This window comes from Bos javanicus, chromosome 29, assembly GCF_032452875.1.
Source record: "Bos javanicus breed banteng chromosome 29, ARS-OSU_banteng_1.0, whole genome shotgun sequence".
NCBI lineage: Eukaryota > Metazoa > Chordata > Mammalia > Artiodactyla > Bovidae > Bos > Bos javanicus.
This window is the reverse complement of record NC_083896.1, coordinates 37,855,007-37,870,818: the sequence shown is the minus strand read 5'-3', so window position 1 is coordinate 37,870,818 and position 15,812 is coordinate 37,855,007. Positions and strand designations below refer to the sequence as shown.

Below are 15,812 nucleotides of genomic sequence, written 5' to 3'. Positions count from 1 at the left end.
ATCCAGAGGAGATGGGGACCTGTGGCTCTTAACACGGGCCAGCAGCGCCTTGTGGGGCAGTATGAGCAGAGGCAACTGGGTGAGCAGAGCCTGGTGCAAGGAGCAGCCAGCCAGGTCAGGGCTTCTACGTCTGGCGTCCCCTCTCTTGTCTCTAAAGGGCTTCCCTGGTGGCTCAAACTGTAAAGAATCCACCTGCAATACAGGAGACCCAGGTTCGATCCCTGGATCGGGAAGATCCCCTGGAGGAGGAAATGGTTACCCACTCCAGTATTCTTGCTTGGAGAATTCCATGGACAGAGAAGCCTGATGGGCTACAGTGCATCAGGTCGCAAGGTTACATGCCATTCTACCTCAGTTTCACCATCTGTGAAATGGGCATGATAGAATTGAGAGGGATGTTGAGGGATTCCCTGGTGGCTCAGGGATTCCCTGGTGGCTCAGAGGTTAAAGCTTCTGCCTGCAATGCGGCAGACTTGGGTTTGATCCCTGGGTCGGGAAGATCCCCTGGAGAAGGAAATGGCAACCCACTCCAGTATTCTTGCCTGGAGAATCCCATGGACGGAGGAGCTTGGTGGGCTACAGTCCAACGGGGTCACAAAGAGTCGGACACGACTGAGTGACTTCACTTTCACTTTCACTTTGAGTTAGAAACCAGAGAAGGTGGATTAAGAAGAAAAGCACTGTAGCCCACATCCCACTGTGGCCAAGTACATTTCACCTGAAAACTTGCTACATGAAAGAGATCTACTTCTGGTAGTGTGGAGAACATCAGAATTGCAGGCTGACCTCGAGGGTTTATTCTCATGACCTGCATGAAATGGAGCTGTTTCATACCTGAAGTTCTTGAGGCATTTCAAAAATGCATGCTTTGAAGTCTACAATGAAAGAGAATTGACACAAGAGAGGCTTTGTATGACCGTGGGACTGAGATGGTCTTTCTCTTGTCTTTGAGAGTAGCCATTTCCCTATCCTGAATATTCTTTGGAAGGACTGTTGCTGAAACTCCACCTGATGTGAAGAACTGACTCATAGGAAAAGACCCTGATATGCTGGGAAGGATTGAAAGCAAAAGGAGAAGGGGATGGCAGAGGCTGAGATGGTTGAATAGCATCACCGACTCAGTGGACTTGAATTTGAGCAAACTCCGGGAGGTAGTGGAAGACAGAGGAGCCTGGCATGCTGCGGTCCATGGGGTCGAAAAGAGTCGGACACGACTTAGCAACTGAACAGTAGCAACAACAACAAATCTTTCCCAATCAGGGAATGGCAGAGAGTCATCACAAGAGGGTGGATGAATGCCAGGTTGAGCACATACCAGCATGTTCCCCACACAGAATGGAATCCTTTTCCCCAGCCAGGGGGCCTGATCCAGGGAGAGACGGTTTAATTAGGAGAGCTGTATGTTTCAATTCCTTGCCCACTTTGGGGGTGAGTTCTCACTGCCTAAAAGACATGTGATTGTCCAGGTCACCAGGTAGATAGATGTGTCAGGGGTTTTTGCCACAGGAGTTTAAAGCCATTAAACAGAGCCAGGTGTGGGACTTCAGATGGCAGAGGAAGGTCCTCGTTTGGACAGCGGTTGGAGGGGGAGGCAGTTCTGGGGGGCCGTGTGTAGTGGCAAAGACGGACACACCCTGGAATCCCCTGGGGTACTCATTTGCTTTTTTTTCTAAATCAGCCACCATTCTTTTTTTTTTTTTTTTTAGTTTTTATGCTTTTTATTTTTTTAAAAAAAAATTTAATTGGAGGATAATTGCTTTACAATATTGTGTTGGTTTCTGCCATATATCAACATGAATCAGCCATAGATACTCATACATCAAGATGAATAACCCCTCCCTCTTGAACCTCCCTCCCATTTCCCACCTGACCCCATCCCATCCCTCTAGGTCATCACCGGCCACCTGATTTGAGCTCCCTGTATCATCCAGCAAATTTCCCCTGGCTATGTGTTTTACATACAGTAATTTATACGTTTTCATGCTACTCTCTGAGTTCATCCCACCCTCTCCTTCCCTCCACTGTATCCACAAATCTGTTCTCTATGTCTGCATCTCCATTGCTACCCTGCTAGTAGGTTCCATCTTTCTAGATTCCATATATTTCCATTAATATATGATACTGGTTTTTCTGACTTACTTCACTCCATGTAACATGCTCTAGGTTCATCCACCTCATTAGGACTGACTCAAATGTGTTCTTTTATATGACTGAGTAATATTCAGTAATATATATGTACCATAATGTCTTTATCCATCCGTCAGTGGATATCTAGGTTGCTTGCATGTCCTAGCTATTGTAAATAGTGCTGTGACAAAACGTTGGGGTACATACGGCTCTTTCAGTTATGGTTTTCTCAGGGTATATGCCCAGTAGAGGAGTTGTTGGGTCATATGGGCTTCCAGGTGGCGCTAGTGGTAAAGAACCTGCCTGCCAGTGCAGGAGACAGAAGAGACGTGAGTTTGATTCCTGGGTTGGGAAGATCCCCTGGAGGAGGAAATGGCAACCCACCGCCGTATTCTTGCCTAGAGAATCCCATGGACAGAGGAGCCTGGCAGACTACAGTCCATAGGGTCACAAAGAGTCCAGTATCACTGAAGTGACTTAGCACAGCACATCATGGTAATTCTATTCCTAGGATTTTTTTTTTTCTTTATTTAACACAAGAAAGTCTCCTTTCTTGCTCAATATCTGCAGTGACTTATTACCAAACTTTGATGACAAGTTACATCCTTGCTGCTGTCCCTCTTCCTAGTGGAAGCAGCAGTCTCATACAGGTTTTAGCAACATCAGGCCCCCTTTGTGTGACCTTGAACTTTCCAGCGCTGGGGGAAGACTTGGCCGCTTTGCTGTCACAGACTCACCCGCGATCACCCGCATACACTACAAATTCACAAAGGATGGACGTGCACACCTGATGCACAGAGGCGGCTGCACTACCCTTTGGGCAGCCCCAGTAGAAAAGGAGATGAGAATGTTGTAAAATAACTTGAAAGTTTTAGAAAGATTTTGTTTTAGTGACTTTCTTCTAATCAAAACATTTCCATTTTGGGGAGAAGGGTAGCGGAGGGAAAGTGGCTGGTGAAACCCATTAAGGAAGCCAGGCCTCTCGGGGGGCTACAGGGGGTCTAGCGTCAGCGCCTCTTGCTCGTGATGAGCCCCCAGGACCCCCTCAGCCCCCCACCCCCCAACACCCAGCCTGCATGCAGGGTGAGTCTCCTGGCTTGCTTGAAGCCTGGCGGCGTGGCGGGTGTGCCCGTCGTATGGATCGGCCTGCGGAGGCCACGGCACTGGGGCTGTCCTCTCCAGACCGCACACCCACGTTCTGCTGGTTGGTCTGGACGCTGCAGTGGCCTCACTCGGTGATGCTCAGTGTCACGGGGCTGCACACCCAGAGTTAAATCCCGGAGGGGAAGAACCCTGTTCTCACATGCCAGCCCCCCTTCCATGCCTGCATGAGCCAGGCCGTCAGCACCTGGAGGGCAGTGCATGTGGAGGCTTGGTAGACACTCGGCAGAAACAGCACAGGAAGATTGAGCCCCCTGAAAACGTCATTAAATTAGTCGTTTATGCTAAGTGAGGGAAGTCAAGGCAGGGGAAAGCCAGATGCTCTATGATTTCACGAAATAACAAATGAACAAGCATAGCCTAACAAAAACAGAGTCATAGATACAGAGAACAAACAGGCAGGGGTGCGGTGGGGTGAGGGAGAACCAAGAGGTACACACTTGCAGCTGCAAAATAAAGGAGTCACGCGGGTCAGGTGTACAGTGTGGAGAGTACAGTCAATAACTGCTATCTTTGTAGGGTGACTGAGCGTAACCAGACTTGTCCTGGTGGTCATTTAGAAATGTATGGAAGCAAATCACTGTGTTATATACCAGGAATTAACAAGGTTGTAGGTCAATCACACTTCAAAAGAACAAATATACAAATAAACTTAGAAAAAGAGATCAGGTTACTGGTTACTAGAGACGGGGGTGGGGAGTGGGGGAGAGGAATTGGAGGAGGACCATCAAAAGGTACAAACTTCCATTATAGGGTAGATAATCGATAGGGATGATAAAGATATCATGATAAATATAATTGATAACAGTTGATAAGTTTTACTTATAAAAATGCAATTTATAGAGACAACATAAGTGTAATTAACACCATATGTTACATTTGAAAGTCGTTAAGAAGGAAAGTCCCAAGAGTTCTCATTACACACACACACACGTTTTTTCCTTTCTTTAATTTTGTTACCTGTAGTTAATGATGGATGTTCCCTAAAATTATGGTCATTGTCGCATGATGTGAGTCAAATCATTATATTCTACACCTTTAACTTACACAGTGCTATATGTGACTTATATCTCAGTAAAACTGGGAAGAAGGGAAGGAAGGGAGAGAAAGGAAGGAAGGGGGGAAGAAAGAAAGAATGAATAAATCGTGGAGATGCTGAAGCTCTGGGTCTAGGGAACTTGGGACTCTGGCTTTCAGCAGGGACCCCCGGCGATGCTGCTGCAGATGGTGAGAAGAGTCTTGGACTGATTCAGGTACTGCCCCCTCCAGGCCTGGTGACCCTGGACACCTCTCTGAGCCTCATCTCTGAGGTTGGATAATAGCGAGACTCACTGTGTAATGAGGTTATGGGCATCCTGGTGACAACAAAGACTTATGTAGTGCTACAGTGTGCCAGGCACTGCTGTTTTACAGCTGGAGAAACGGGCACAGTGAGATTAAATAACACACCTAGTAAGTGGCAGAAATGAGCTTCAAACCTAGGCAGTCTGGCTCCTGAGTCTATGCACCTAACATCTAAGGCCAGTAGTTCTCAAAGTGTGTTCCAGGGGATCTCTGAGAACCCTGTCAGGCTTTCCATGAGGTCAGAGTGGTTTTTGTAACCTAGGGCATTATTTTCCTTTTTCCTTTCTTTCTTGAATGAATACACAGGGAAGTTTTCAGAGAGTTCACGACACAACATCCTTCTGACGGCAAGTGTGTGTATGCTTTCGTGTTCTTGTGTTTTAAGAATCCCTTACTTTTAATTTTGATATTTATCAATAGCTAAGATCCACATAAACGAGAACTCTTTGAGGTCTCCATAGTGTTATGAGTGACAGGTGTCCTGAGACCGAAAAGTGTGCCATCAGCTCTTGAAGCTGTGCCGCCTTGAATGTGGTCTCACTGTGCGTGACTGGGGCATCTCCCATGGTAAGTGGTCGGGGGAGAGTGGGGGCCCATCCCGGGGAGCGGGTGCGTGGTGAGCGAGTCTGGACCTGCTGGGGCCCTCTCAGGTGGCACAGCAGAAACTGCACTGTTTGTCTGCAGCCAGCCAGCTGCCCACACTGGAGCGTCCATCCTCAGTCTGGGGGTGTCTCTGTGCCCAGCCCTAACTTTGGAAAGGAGCAGACATCCTCGTGTGGCAGGTCCCTCCCCTCGTGGTGGAGCCAGGCCAGCTGCCACTGAGGCCTGCAAGTCTGGGCTGTGTTGGAGGCTTTAGTAACCGATAAGTAACTTCCACAGCACTGGAGCCTTCTGTCAGCATTTGTTTTAGGCCAGGTCTCACACCGAGCCAGCGCTTTTCCTGTGTTGACCATTGCACTGACCCATTTTACAGAGGAAGAACCTGAGGCCAAGGGTGAGTTCACTGAGCCATTTCCCACAGTGGCAAGTGGCAGAGCCTGGGACTCAGACGAGATCAGTCTGACGGAGCCCAGGCCCCTGACATTCCAGGTCTGCAGAATGTTGCTCCGTTCCCCTTGCTCGTCTCGCTCGTGGCATACTCACTAGGTTTGTAGAATAATAAATGCAGGGGGGAAGCCTCCCCAGTGGTCTTCCCTGGTGGCTCAGTGGTAAGGAATCCGCCTGCCAATGCAGGAGACATGGGAGATGTGGGTTCGATCCCTGAGTCAGGAAGATCCCCTAGAGAAAGAAACGGCAACCCACTCCAGTATTCTTCCCTGGGAAATCCCATGGACAGAAGAACCTGGCAGACTGCAGCGCGTGGGGTCACGAAAGAATTGGACTTAGTGACTAAACAGCCACAACGGGGGGCCTCCCCAGTTCTGCTCCTTCCCCAGACCCTCACTATCAACCTTTAGACCAAGCTTGTCGGGAGTCTCAGAGTGAGGTGTAGACAGAGTGCAGATTTCTGACCCTGCCCCTGGTAACCTTTCTGATCCCCACCCACCAGTGGGACAGTTGCCCCCACCTCGCAGGAGCAGGAGAGGTGGTGCGTTGTGAAACTCGCACCACGGCGCGCAGTCCCTAGTGGCCTCTGTTGCACATGACCAGCAGCGAGCCGTCGTCTTTCTCAGAATCTGGCCTTGGACCAGCTGCGTCCACATCTCCAGGAGATTTCTGGGCCCCACTCTGGCCTACGACGCAGGGCTCTGAGGGTGCAGCTGTGGCTCCTGCGTTCTCAGCAAGCATCCCCCAACCCCGGGGGGTTCAGGTGCTCAGCAAAGCTTGGCATCCTTGTCGTGGAGGTTGGGGGCAACATTCAGCCCTCAGTAGGTAACAGAAAGCGGGGGTGGCCCTACAGAGGTCTGTCGGTCAGGTGACCATTTAATCGGTTATCTAAACCAGGACACTTCGGAGCATGAAAAGGGGCACCTTTAATAGCCACACTGGCGCATGAAGGCTGAACCTGGGCCTTCCTGGCAGAGGTGTCACGTGGTCTCCGTTGATGGGTTTCTCCTTCGTCTTTCTGCTGCCCTGGAGATGCCTTCCCCTCCTAGTCCAGATGAGGAAGCAAGACTGGAGGTCACCTCTGGCCACACAGCTGTAACCCTGGGCCTGGACTCTGCGGCGCCCCCTCAGCCCAGTCATCATTCCTGCCGAGCCATAGCACAGAGGGGCAATGGGGACTCCGGGTTTCTGTAGCATCGGGATCCTAGGAAAACTGGCAGAGCCTTTGTAGTGAAAAATCTGGGCTATAAAACACGTGTCTGAAAATGATGAGAACAGATAAGAACAGAGGATGCTGTCAGCAGAAGGGAAGTGAGCCCTGAGTGTGTTAGTGCTTCCTCTTCTCCCTGGAGCTCTGTCCTCTTGGGGCCTGGCTGTGACCTCGTGTCACACAGTCATCGATCCACACCCTCCTGGGCAGAGTGATGGGGAGAGGGCCGCGGAAACCAGCTCTTCCATCGAAGCAGGCATCCTGTTCGGGTCAGTCGATTTCCTTTCCTTCTGGTACCTGCAGGGGCCAGTTTGGTGGCAATTTCTGGTTCTTCTCTGATGAGGACATGCATGTGACAGTTCGTTTTTGTGGCACATGAGGGTTCGTTTTGTGGCACGTGGAGCTGCAGAGAATGCTTGTGGCAAACCCAAGGTGGTTCTTGTGCTAAACATGACAGGCAGGGAGGCGCCCAAAGCTGGCAAGACATTTCTATTCAGACAGAAATAGACACCTCCTAGAGCGTGTGCTGGCATCAGGGCTCGCAGGCGGCCTTGGGCCAAGTTTAGTCTCTGTCCCTGCCTGTCCGCCTCCCGCCTTTCCTGTCTGCTTCTTGGAGAGCTTCATCTAGCACCTCCAGGAATCGTGGTTTTGCCTCTGGCCACCCAGTTCCTCTGCATATCCTGCGGTTCATGGTTTGGGTGAAGGAGCAGCTTCTTGGTTTCCCTGGGAACGGGATGAGCAGGGTAGCTGGACTGTGCCCTCCCTGGGCCTCCCTGTGGACTGGCAGCATCGCTGGGAAACTCCAGTTAGTCTTTAACAGATGATGAACATGGGCTCGGGGGTCCCTTCCACCCTAGCTGCCCCTCTCTCACTTCAGTGTCCTTCTGTGATCCCAGGAAAGATGGAAACGCTGAAAGACAAGACCCTGGAGGAGCTGGAGGAGATGCAGAACGACCCGGAGGCCATCGACCGACTGGCCCAGGACTCCCCGGAGGTAGGGGAGGCTGTCATGGGGCCAGAGATGGCGGATGGGACTGGGTCCCTCCTCAGGGATGCTGGCTTGTTGGGAGTTTGGGCCAGGTCTCTTTCCCTTTTCTGTGGCCTTCTCCCTGATTTGGGCCCATCCAGAGGAGCCCCTGGGGTCTCAGTCTGGTTCCTGGGCCCTCTGGGAGTTCTGGGGAAGGGGGAAGGGCAGGGCCAGGGAGCCCAGGGCCCCCAGCCAACTCTGGCTCCCAGTGTCTTCAGGGACCCGCGTGCCCACTGAGCCCCTACCCTGTTGCTCCATCCTGGCTTTGGAGGCATTTCTAAAAGCACTGGGTCTGTCATGTAGCCACCTTTTGCCTACAACCTTGTTTGGCCCTGCATCTCTAGGAGAGCCGTTCTGGGACTGGGATTAGTTCATCTCCTGTTTAATCCGTTTCAGTCATAACACACACCTAATCACCTACAGCTCCTAGTCACCACCCTCACGGGAATAAGCCACCTTCTGAAAGTACAGAGCTTTACATTTTATAAAGGGCGCCTTCCCTTCACCTTGACCCTGTGACTCCCCTGCAAGGTCAAAGAGGTCAGTTGACCAGATGTGGCTGCAGAGCGGGCCGTGCCCGTGGCCATGCCTTGAGTGGCTGCAGTCCGCACGCCGTCGCCTCCTGCCCCTGATGGTTGGGAGACACGGACATTTCGGCGAGATCATTGATCGACCTTTGGCATGTGCTTCTGTCTTTGCTGATGAACCATGCCGTTTGTCTCTTCTGTATATTCACAGTGTCTGACCCCAGAAAAGGGAAGCCTAGCCATCCAACTTCTCCTGCCTCTGCCTCTGCAGACCTCTTCCCTCTGTGAGGGGCTGTGCAGCCAGACCTGCTCCTGGCTCCTTCCTTGCCGGTGCTCCGGCTGCCCCACCACCCCTCTGCCTGCAAGAGCAGCCTTCGCCAAGGCTGGAGGGCACGGGGTGCAGGGCAGGGTGTGAGGAGAGGCCCGGGGCCCAGATGTGGTACGTCCAGCCACCCAGAGCGAGGCTGGTCTTGGTTAAACTCCAAGGCTGCCTCCTAGAGAGAGAGAGGCTGTGGGCTCAGCCAGGGCCCAGCTCTAAGCTAACTCGATGCCGGCCTTCATCCCCTGTCTTCACGTGTTAAACACCAAGTGCTTTTCCAGTCAGCCACGAGCACAGTGTGACAGGAACGCCAAGGCCTGTTCTCAAGGGCACAGAACTTCATAGAAACAGGCCAAATTACATAATGGGAGGTGTGGCGAAGCACAGAATCACAGAAAATGTCAGCAGAAACAGCCTCGTGGGCAAAAGGCAAGTTGAGTTTGTGACATGCAGCTGTGCCTGACTAATTGATTTGAATTCTCGGAAGGGAAGAACACTCACGGGATCGCGGGGAAGTGAAGAATGAGATCTGTAGACTCATGAGACCCTGTGGACAGGGTTCCTCCCATGGGCTGTGAGACATGAACATCGCTGTGGGATTCGAGGAGGGATAGGAGCTCACTGAGTTTGGGCTGTGGACGTTGCTTGGAGAAAAGAGCAGGGGACCGCCGTCCCTGTGGAACTGTGTGTGTTCTGGGGTCTTCTGGGTGGGGTGCTTGAACTGTCTTATTGACCTCTTATAATGGGGGTCAAGGGCTTCATTGTGAACTCCTGATGGAAAAAGATTTGGGGGAGGCTCTGGGGAGAGGGGCCAGAAACAGGTAGGACCAGGTTTAGGGGAAAGTGTCCAGCATAGATTTACTGGCTAAAACCCAGGGAAAAGGCAGTGGTGATATAAAGAGGACACATCCACTGGAGATCTGGGGCCCCTTAAGGGGCAGCTGAGCCGGGCACTTCAGGCACCCCTCTGGGTCTGCCACATAAGAGAAGGAAAGCTTTCACGGCTGATGAAAATGAGATTGGAACCCCACAGTGCAGGCGTCCTGAGTCAGAGCCCTTGCTGAGCCACTCCAGAGGGTATTTGTGACAGCCAGGTGAGGGGGCAGACCCGGGAGGCCATGGCCAGGCCCCACAATTTCTGGTAGCCATGGCAGTCCTCTTTCCAGTCTGGAGCTCAAAGGGCAAGCTCCCAGCCCACCCCAGAGCACAGGGCTCCAGGCCCCCCGAAACCCCCTCCTCTAGGACGGCCGCGGCTTCCTGCGTCTGCTCGGGGTCGAGCCAGTCGGGCGGGGCTCGCCATGTGCACACCGTGGTGGAGAAGCTGCTCAGTGGTTCCTGATGGAAGCCAGTCGAGCCAGTCGGGCGGGGCTCGCCATGCGCACACCATGGTGGAGAAGCTGCTCAGCGGCTCCTGATGGAAGCCAGTCTTGCCGAGCTGTGCCCTGAACCCAGCTGGGGCTCAGAGTGGCGTGTAGTCACCCTGGTGACATGCCGGTGTGTAGTCCCTGCTCCTGCAGGGCTGTGGGTCTGTTTCTCCACCCTCCTCTCCCTGATAAATGGATGGGGCTTCAGGTCAGAGCGGGTCTGGGAAGGGTTTCTGAGGCTGCCACCTCACGGGCTGGTGACCACAAAGGACCTCGCTGAGGGGAAGAGCGCCACTCAGCCTGGGGACGTGGTTTCAGCCAGGCTTGTGCAGGGGCTCACCTGAGGACTCCCCTCCAGTTCTCCAGGGGGCCCCCTGTTAGCTCATCTGCATAGCTTCTCTGCAGGACACACACGTGGAGGAGTCAGGGCAGGTCTGTCTGGAATCGGTGTCTCAGGCTGGCCCTGGCTTTCCCACTCCTCAGACTAACTTTATTTGGGGGCCTCCTTGTGTGTCCAGCCTGTGTTCTGGCCTTTCGTTAGTGCGTCTCAGAGGAGGTCTCTTGCCTCTGAATCCTGGGCGTGAGTCGTTGGCTCTTTTAGTCCCTTCCTTCCTAGGAAGCCTCTGACTCTCCCTGCCCCCTCCCTGGATCTCCACACAGCCCACAGCAGGCTCCTCAGCTCGTCACATGTCCCTCAGTGCCAGCTCCCCACGTGCCTCTGCCACAGAGGCTGTTGGGTTAAGGTTTTGTGGGGCATCTGGGTCAGAATGCTTTGCTCAGAGGTTGAACCCAGGTCCATCTGACTCTGGGCTTCCCAGGGGGCACTAGTGGTAAAGAATCGGCCTGCCAATACAGGAGACTTAAGAGACATAGGTTTGATCCTTGGGTTGGGAAGATCCCCTAGAGAAGGGCATGGCAACCCACTCCCTTGGAGTGGCCTGGAGAATCCCATGAACAGAGGAGCCTGGCCAGCTACAGTCCACAGTGTCACACAGAGTGGGACGCGACTGAAGCGACTTAGTATGCACTTAACATGCCATCTGACTCTAACTAGGGGCTGAGTGTTGCCTGGCTTCCCCTCGGTAAGCAACAGGTCCCAGGAGCCCCTGGCCCAGCCCACCGGGAGCTGAGTGGCAGGTCTCATGGTGAGGTGTCTTGTCCTGTAGGTCCAGGATCTGCAGCTGGAGCGGGAGATGGCGCTGGCCACCAACCGCAGCCTGGCCGAACGGAACCTGGAGTTCCAGGGTCCACTGGAGATCAGCCGCTCAAACCTCTCAGACAAGTACCAGGAGCTCCGGAAGCTGGTGGAGCGGTGCCAGGAGCAGAAGGCGAAGCTGGGTAGGCGGCCAGCCCCGGGAATGTGCACCAGGGGTGCCTCTCTTCACTCAGGGTCCCTCTCTTCACTCAGGGTCCCTGTTCCCCATGGAGCTAGGGGAGCTGCTGGAATCTCCTAGAAAAACAGATTCCCTCTCCCTCCCCAGGACAGGAAGGGGCCAGCAGTTACTGCAGGTTACCACATCCCCAGCCTGGCTAAGTGCTTTAGCAGCCATCTAAGGGTAGGTCCTGTCATTGTTCTCATGCCGTAGATGAGAGGAGTGAGACTCAGAGAGATGCCGGAGCTTGGCCAGGGCTCCATGGCTACATAGAGGTAGAGCTGGGATTTGAATCTGGAGAGCCTGGTCTGGGCTTTCTGTGTCCCAGCCTGCTGTCTGAGGAGGTGAGGGGCATCTGGTCCTCAAGGTGGAGGACTTGATGCTCAAAGTAACCCCCTGGGCAGATTAGGCTGGGTGGGCAGAGCCTGAGGCCTCTTGTTTTTCCAGCCAGCATGGGGAGCTGGGGATCCAGGGAGCCAGGGTCTGTTCACTGAGCTCCTGTCAGCTCAGGAAGCTGACCAGAGGGAACCGACAGAAGGGAGTTCTGCTGAGACCCCAGGGCAGAGGCAGGGTCCCTGGCACATCAGACTCTCCAGGACCCTTGCCGAAACCTCGGCCTCTCTCACAGCATCAAGAGGCACTTGTGAAATGTTAACCTTTCTGCCCTCCCTTCCAGAGAAGTTCTCCTCAGCACTGCAGCTAGGGACCTTGTTGGACCTTCTGCAGATTGAAAGCATGAAGATTGAAGAAGAGTCCGAGGTGAGGCAGCTGTTGACACCCGGTCTTCCTTGCAGAGTCGGCCCCTGCAGCAGATGAACGCTGACTGGGTGGACACTGGCTCCATGGCCACTAGCGCAGCCTAGCCAGGGGCTGTGGGGCCTGGCAGCGCCTTCCACCCAGAGCCGGTCTGCACACAGAGAGTGAAGAGAGGCCAGAGGGCAGCAGAAGAGACCAGGCAGCCCCAGGAGAGGGGAGAAGCCGGGGGTCCCGCCCCTCAGGAACAGGAGCTCTTGTCCTGAGTACCCACGTCTGCAGGGCGCAGGACCGGGCTCTAGTAGATGGCAGAGGTGAAAGGTCCCTCCACCTGTAGTCCCCGTGGAGGCCCTTTTGGATGCAGGGAACGGGAACCCAGTCTCACTAGTTGAAGCGGAAACGGATGGATGGCACAGCCGTGGGGCAGCTGCAGGCCTGGAGGGGGAAGGCAGTGAGCAGGTACCCTCAAGGGCTGAAGCCAGGCCACCAACCCCTCCCCTCTCCTGGCAGCTCTCTCTTGCTTCCATCTGGGCCCATCTTCACTCTCTATGGGCAGACTGGCTCTCTCCACATCTCTTTGCCCTCTGCCAAGCCCCTCAGCCCTGCCTGGGCTGGGTTGTGCTAGTGACCAGGGAGCCAGTGTTCACCTGGTCATTCAACACCCAATTTAGCATCTGGCATGAGCCTGGCATGATGGTGGGGTAGGGAACAGCAGTGGCTGTGACAGGTGGTCCCCAGCCTCCGGGAGCTGACATCTTGGTGGGGGAGACAGGATAAATTAAACACGTGCTTGTGTAATAATATATCACCAGTGAGAAGAGCCGTAGAGAGAAATTCCCAAAGCAAGGGACAAAGAAGGCCTGGCTGGGGTGGGGATGGGGGCTGCAGCTGACCTCTGACCCAGCGGTATTCAGGTGGCCTCCATCCCGGCAGACCCGATGCCACTGGAGCTTGTGTCTTCCAGGCCATGGCTGAGAAGTTCCTGGAGGGCGAGGTGCCCCTGGACACGTTCCTGGAGAATTTCTCCTCCATGAGAACACTGTCCCATCTGCGCCGGGTTCGCGTGGAGAAGCTCCAGGATGTGATGAAAAAGCCCAGGGCCTCCCTGGAGCCGGCCGGGGACACCCCTCCTCCGCGCCCTCCCCCGCCACTGCACCCTGGACCCCAGACGACGCCACCGCCAGCTGAAGACGCTCAGCCACAGCCTCCACAGCCCTCAGTGGTCCCTCCCTACCCTTTGCCCTACAGCCCCTCTCCAGGCATGCCCGTGGGCCCCACCGCCCATGGAGCGCTCCCGCCAGCTCCGTTCCCCGTGGTGTCCCAGCCTTCGTTTTCCTACAGTGGGCCTTTGGGGCCCCCGTACGCCGCAGCCCAGCCGGGAACCAGGGCCCCTTCAGGCTACTCCTGGTCCCCGCAGAGGAGCATGCCGCCCCGGCCGGGCTATCCTGTGGCCCCCACTGGTGCCTCTGGGCCCGGGTACCCTGTGGTGGGGGGCCGGGCCCCCAGTCCTGGTTATCCTCAGCAGCCCCCCTACCTCTCAACAGGAGGAAAACCTCCATACCCCACACAGCCCCAGCCCTCAGGCCCCCTCCAGCCCCCCTACCCCCCCGGGCCCGCTCCTCCCTATGGGTTCCCCCCGCCTCAGGGTCCCACCTGGCCTGGCTATTAGGCACAGTCCTGGCCCTCAGCCCTTCCCTACTCCCACCTGTACCACAGCCTTCAGCCCACCCCTTGCTGAGATTCGAGGCTAAATTGGAAGTGGAGTTGGCTCCACGTGGACTCATGTTGTGCCCGGGAGCCTGAGGGGACCCAACTGGGAGTGCACCGGCTGACCAGGCACTGTGACTGGCTTGGCCACACCAGGCGGTCCCAGGGCCTGCGGGCCTCCCAGGGGAAAGGAGGACCTGGCTTCCATGGCTGGCTATAGCTCTCCTGGTGCTCGCCAGGCAGGAAGTTCAGTCCTCCCCGTGTGCCCGCACCTGTGGACATCTCCTGGTGACTGCACAGACTCACGGATGCCTGAACCCAGTGCGGAGTTATCTCAGCGAGGGGCTGGCTGGCCCCTGCTCACCCCCTCCTTCTTCTCTGGGATTTAGCAAGTGCAACCACGGTGCCCACTCTAAAAGAGGCAGTTCTCTGTGTCTCTTGGTGCATTCAAGGATGGCCCACCGCACGTTCCATGTCAGAGTTGGATCAGGGGGAGAGAACAGAGTTAGGCAAAACAATGAGTGATTTTCACATCACATAAAGCCATAACAGGACTCTGACAGACTGATGTCAGGTCAGCTTGTACTTTGTGCTGCCGTTTGAACAGCAGCAGCAGTGCCCATGCAGGGAGCAGGCCGAGGATTGTGGAGGCGGATCCCAGACCTTGCTGGCCCTGGTTGGAGAATCCAGGGGCTGCCTTGGACCCTATGGCTGCAGGAGAGGGGGCAGTTCTGGTCCAGGAGACTGTGATCACATCAGGGGCTCATTTAGGAGCAGAAGGCCAGGTTGCCTCCCTGGCCACCTCTCTTGTCTGGGATCTCCCTGCTTCTGGTTGACTTCTGTGGCTCAGGCCCCTCCTGTCCACTCCTTTAGTGCCTTGAATCTCATCCATGGCAGCCCCCTCCCTTCCTTTGACTCTCTCCTGTAACTCTTCACGACCCCCTAAAGCCCTCCTAAGACGGACATCAAAAGATGCCCTAACAGTTACTTCCCCTGTGGTGCTTTGTAAAACACCATCACTATGTCGGAGTCATTTCTTTGCATCTCTCTTATCTTCAGAATGTAAAGGGCAGGGACTATGACTCTGAGCCACACACAGGCCCCACCACACTGGGGCTTTCAGCACCCAGTTCGGTAATAAAAAATGACAATAGACCAAAGGGGGTTGTGATGAATGAAGCATTACCTTGGTCGTTACCAGATGTGAACCAGGTCTCAAGGGCAGACTCTGGAGCTGCTATCTGTTAGGAAGTCATGTGTGCCTTGAATTGTCCATTACCCGAGTACCCAGCACCTGGTGGGCCTGGGGTGCTGGGGGCCAAAGAGGAAACTCGACCTTCTGGTGCCTGCCCCTCCCGCCCCACCCCGCCCCGCCCCGCCCGGCCTGCGTGCCATCATAGGGTGCGTGCGATGAGATGCTCAGTCAGCCCTGTCAGTCCCTGACCAGTTGTGCTTGCTTCTCATAAGTTATTTATACAGAGAAATCACTAATGGACTCTACTGGTTCGAGTACTTCTGTACTGGATGAGCGATCGCTGGTATGTTTGTATAATTAATTGCCATAATAAACTTTGATGAGTTACGAGTAGTGCTGTGTTAGTGTTAGTCGCTCAGTCGTGTCTGACTGTTTGCAACCCTATGGACTGTAGCCCGCCAGACTCTTCTCTCCATGAAGCTGCAGTGAATTTGAGAAGTGGCTGCCTGTGGGGGACATCGATTTTGTCAACTGAAAGGAAAATGTAAGACTTGTGGATTTCAGTTTTGCTTGGAGATCTTACGGCAGATTATAGCCTGAGAAACAAATCCCTAGTACCTCCGAAAATCTGCTCCAAAGAGGTAGGGGGAGAAGCCAG

The 15,812-nt window shown here is 54.4% G+C and overlaps 1 protein-coding gene across 3 annotated transcripts in view; it reads left to right on the top strand.

Moving 5' to 3' along the window:
* VPS37C (VPS37C subunit of ESCRT-I) overlaps positions 1 to 15,547 on the top strand; it is a 30,445-nt gene extending 14,898 nt beyond the window's left edge. For 2 of the 3 annotated variants that reach the window (XM_061406526.1, XM_061406527.1), the window contains exons 2-5: positions 7,786 to 7,883; positions 11,293 to 11,464; positions 12,176 to 12,258; positions 13,217 to 15,547. In XM_061406526.1, coding sequence (XP_061262510.1) covers positions 7,791 to 7,883; positions 11,293 to 11,464; positions 12,176 to 12,258; positions 13,217 to 13,921 — 1,053 coding nt within the window. In that variant the 5' untranslated portion in view covers positions 7,786 to 7,790 and the 3' untranslated portion in view covers positions 13,922 to 15,547. Of the gene's footprint in view, positions 1 to 3,225; positions 7,159 to 7,785; positions 7,884 to 11,292; positions 11,465 to 12,175; positions 12,259 to 13,216 lie in introns of those variants that run through there. The other variant, XM_061406525.1, reaches the window with a different exon arrangement.
* Positions 15,548 to 15,812: the final 265 nt, after the last annotated feature.